The sequence below is a fragment of the Lathamus discolor genome, chromosome 4 (genome assembly GCF_037157495.1).
Source record: "Lathamus discolor isolate bLatDis1 chromosome 4, bLatDis1.hap1, whole genome shotgun sequence".
Lineage (NCBI taxonomy): Eukaryota > Metazoa > Chordata > Aves > Psittaciformes > Psittacidae > Lathamus > Lathamus discolor.
The window spans coordinates 50,778,404-50,782,301 of record NC_088887.1 but is presented as its reverse complement, the minus strand read 5'-3'; the positions used below and the strand labels follow the sequence as shown (position 1 = coordinate 50,782,301).

Genomic DNA, 3,898 nt, shown 5'->3' with positions numbered 1-3,898 from the left:
TGGAGGTGCTTGTGAACTAGAAGAAACCAGACTTTGCACACCACACCTCTAAACGTGAAGGGTCTCAGCTTCAGAAAGACTCTGGGCTGCCTGGAAATCCTGGTTCACTACAACATGTATTACAGGGATTGCCATGGGGACGAGATTTTATCCTTTTGAAATTACATCTCTGGAAGTGCTGTGAAAAATGGCCAGCGAAGGGGGAGAGGACAGCCATGAAGCAGAGCAAGCAGCATCCCCAGGGATTTACTGATGTATTTACAGTTCTCCTTGCATGTATTAATACTGTTTGACTCAGGGCTTTTAATTCATCAGCAATCACCCTCGCAGCAGATACTCCTCCGGAGGGCAGGAAACAAGGGGCAATACACTGCATGGTTTCCTTACAGATGTCCCAGAAAGCAGCCGAAATTAATTCTCATGCTCCGGCTCCTGTCCACCTCACACCTTGGAAGCACGCATGCCTCCGTTCCTCCCCAGAGCTGCTGCCAGACAAAGGCGCAGAGATTTCCCCAGCTCCTTCTCATTCAGCCACACGCACAGATACAGCCCCCCGCGTCTTTCACTTCGCTCACGTGAATAATTCAGCTTACTACCCAATACTATAAACGCACTCACAGGAGTTCCCCGTGCCATAGCCCCTTTTCTGGCCTCCCTACCCAACAGAAAATGCCCATCTAGACAAAATGTACTGCTTTTAGGACCGACTGTTGCACGGTGCTGCCGTTCGACCTCCCCGAAGGGCTGCAGGGGGAGAACATCCGGAGGCCAGCGGCGCTGGGGTGCGGCTTGTCCGGCTCTGCCCGCAACCCCCGGCCCTCCTCCCGCCGCCACAGGCGGCTGGGGCCGGCCGGGCGGTGCCTCGCCGGGGTGGACCCGCCGCTGGGGAGCGGGGCCGGGCGGTAGGCGGACGGAGGAGCCATTGTCTGTCTGTCTGTCTGCTGGGCCGGCACCAAGGCGCGGCCCGGCCCGGCGCTACGGGGAGTACAATGGTGGCGGTGGGGGATGGTCCCCCTTTCCTCTGCAGGAGGGTTGCGCGGATAGCAATGGGGCTTTACCCTTTCCTTGCAGCGGGGCTGGAAGGACGGCAACGGCATTTTTCCTTCCCTGCAGCCCGGCTGCAAAGGCAGCAAGGAAAGGGGAGGGAGAAGACGGGGGGGGGGGGGGGGGGGGGCAGACGAGCAGGTCCCGAAGCTCTGAGGGGACGAGGGTTTCGTCTTTTCCGTCTAAATGCGGAAATCCGAATAAGAGCATCAGCGAGCAGATCCCGCTCAGCCGGGGGAGAGGCACGCTGAAGCCAAACCACCGCACTGCTCCCGCCGAGCACAGCCCGCCGCCGCCGCCGCCGCCGCTGCGGAAGCTGCCGGGGGCTGCGTCTGTCCCCCTGCCCTCTCACCGGCCCAGGAGCCGCGGGGACCAGGGAGCCAGGGACAGCGCCAGGTCCCGTGCGGCTCCCCCCCTCCCCGCCACCGGACTGTCCCGGGGGTGCCTCCCGCGGGCCGGGCCCGGAACCGGAGCCGGAGCCTGCCCGGTGACCGCGGCGATTTTCGGCTTTTCGGCTGTATGTGTCGGTGTGTGCGCGTAGCGGCGTGTGCGTGTGCGCTGGGGGGAAGAGGGCTGGGGCGGGGGGGTGGAGGGAGGGGAAGGAAGCAAGGCGGGGAGGAGGGGGTTGGAGAGTGAGAGAAAAAGGCGGAAAGCGGCAAAATGGTTAGCGGGTGACATCACTGTCATTTGCATAGGCGCGGGGATAAAACCGCCCCGCCAGCGAGCGCCCTTTATACCGGCGTGCGGAGCGGCGGCAGCAGCGAGTGGCGGGGCTGAGCATCACCGCGCGGCGACACCGGTGGGTCCCGCGCCCCCCCCTTCCCACCCTCCCCTTCCCGCAGCCCCCCCTTCCACCCTGTTACTCCCCCCCCCCCCCCCCCCCCGGACCCCCAGCGCGGGCAGCGCGGTGCCCTGCCCGGTATCCTTGAAGGGGGGGGGGACCGCGGGCAGGGCAGGGTGTGGGGGCTATTGTTGGTGTGGAGGGGGGGAAGAGCTATTGTCTGGGGCGGCAGGAGTAGTCGGTAGCCGGGTTTATTTGCCGTCGCTGAGCTTTATTTTGTAATCAATTGTACTTTAAGGAGTTAAGCCCGCGGCGAGCGCCGGGCGCTGCCCATCTATTGTACTCGGCATCGCGCAAATACGGGGTGGTGCCGTCGGCGGCTGGCGGGCAGCTGCACGGCCTCCGATGGTGGATTAAATGAGTGCTCTGTAAAATTGCTACTGTTGTTTTTAAATATGCCGGGGAACCGGCGTGTCCTTTTCGGCGTGCGTTGAGCTCTCGGCTCCCCGCCTTGGGCGCGGCACCGGGGGGACAGAGGAGGGGTGGCACCGGGGAGCCCTCGCCGGGGGTAACGGGCTGTTTCCCCCCGTGTACGCAGGGTCACCTGCCAACATGTCCGACAAACCAGACATGGCCGAGATCGAGAAATTTGACAAGTCCAAATTGAAGAAGACAGAGACGCAAGAGAAAAACCCGCTGCCTTCAAAAGAAAGTGAGTGCGGGCAGGCTGCGGGGTAGGGCAGGAAGGGAGGCTGGGAGGCGGGAGGAGACAAAGAGGGGCGGCAGGCGGGGGGCCGGGGTGCGGCGTGGGGGGGAGATACATGGCTGTTAATGTGCCAGACAGCGAAAGCCTGAACCCACCGCCTAGTAGCGCTTAATTTACAATTATTTCTGTCCTGATTTGGTACATAGATGCATACAGATATTTTTACAAATGATAGGAATTGTCATGTGAATGCATTTCAGGTTCTGGATCTTCATTGCCTTTTCCTTTTTCTTTTTTTCCCCTTTTTTAGCAATTGAACAGGAGAAGCAAGCCGGGGAATCGTAATGAAATCTGCCCTTCCAAATTATGCACTGTACATTCCACAAGCATTGCCTTCTTATTTTACTTCTTTTAGCTGTTTAACTTTGTAAGATGCAAAGAGGTTGGATAAAGTTTAAAATGACTGTACTGCCCCTTTCACATCAAAAGAATAGAGAGAACTACTGACACTGAATGAAGGCGCTGCCTTTCCCTCTGCCTGTCTGGCTTTGGTCCTGGTGGCATGAAAGAGCTTGCATGTTGATGAAAGAAGAACTTGGGTGGGACTACAGTAAACTAGAGTAACACACGAATAAATGCAAAGCTGTACCAAGGTCCTGCGAGCTGTAAAATGCAGTTAATCGAGTGCCATTTTTTTTTTTTTTTTTTTTTTGTTCAAATGATTTTAATTATTGGAATGCACAATTTTTTTAATATGCAAATAAAATGTTTTAAAACCTGGATGGTATTTATGTCCTCTATTTGGAGAACTGTATCAAAGGATATGAAGCATAAGAGCCGGTACTGAGACACAGGATACTATAAAACCTTTGGAGATGACTCAAACCTCAATCACCAGTCTCATTTTTTTCAATACGTGCTCTCACCAGTAGATAAATTCGTGATCCTCGAAGCTAGCTTTTAGACATATTACCATTAAACAGTGCATGCCTTATAATTTGTTACCATGTGAGTATATCACTTGAAATATTTATTCTCTAATGTTTCATGTAGAGATGGATGAAGGCAAAAAATTGGGCTACGTTTGTTGCTTTGCCCCGCCCATAGCGTAGTGCTGTAGTAATAACCGTTACGTGCTGTTGCAGATTCAACCTCGGTTGTGTAAATCCATAATTGCCTTAATTAATCATTAAATCTCATTCTGCTGATACAGTATTTAAAGGAAGATGTTGCTTGATTTTTAAGTCCAAGATTGAGCATAAGCTTTTTAGTATCCTAAAGCTATTTTAGTGGTTGATGTCCCATGCAAATAAGTATCATTTTACTGAAATGTTACTCATGTTTTGAAAAGTTTTGTAATCTCAACA

At 54.6% G+C, this 3,898-nt stretch overlaps 1 protein-coding gene across 1 annotated transcript; it reads left to right on the top strand.

Annotated features, from left to right (window-relative positions):
- Positions 1-1,735: 1,735 nt before the first annotated feature.
- TMSB4X (thymosin beta 4 X-linked) lies at positions 1,736-3,311 on the top strand. The gene is made up of 3 exons (XM_065677442.1): positions 1,736-1,843; positions 2,424-2,537; positions 2,842-3,311. Exons 2-3 carry the CDS (start codon positions 2,438-2,440, stop codon positions 2,874-2,876), a joined length of 135 nt encoding a protein of 44 aa, XP_065533514.1. The 5' UTR covers positions 1,736-1,843; positions 2,424-2,437; the 3' UTR covers positions 2,877-3,311.
- The last annotated feature ends 587 nt before the right edge of the window (positions 3,312-3,898 follow it).

Coding starts and splice junctions, on each gene's coding strand:
- TMSB4X (XM_065677442.1), top strand. CDS start 2,438: ATGTCCGACAAACCAGACATGGCCGAGATCGAGAAATTTGACAAGTCC. Junction 2,538..2,841: donor CCCGCTGCCTTCAAAAGAAA/GTGAGTGCGGGC, acceptor CCCCTTTTTTAG/CAATTGAACAGGAGAAGCAA.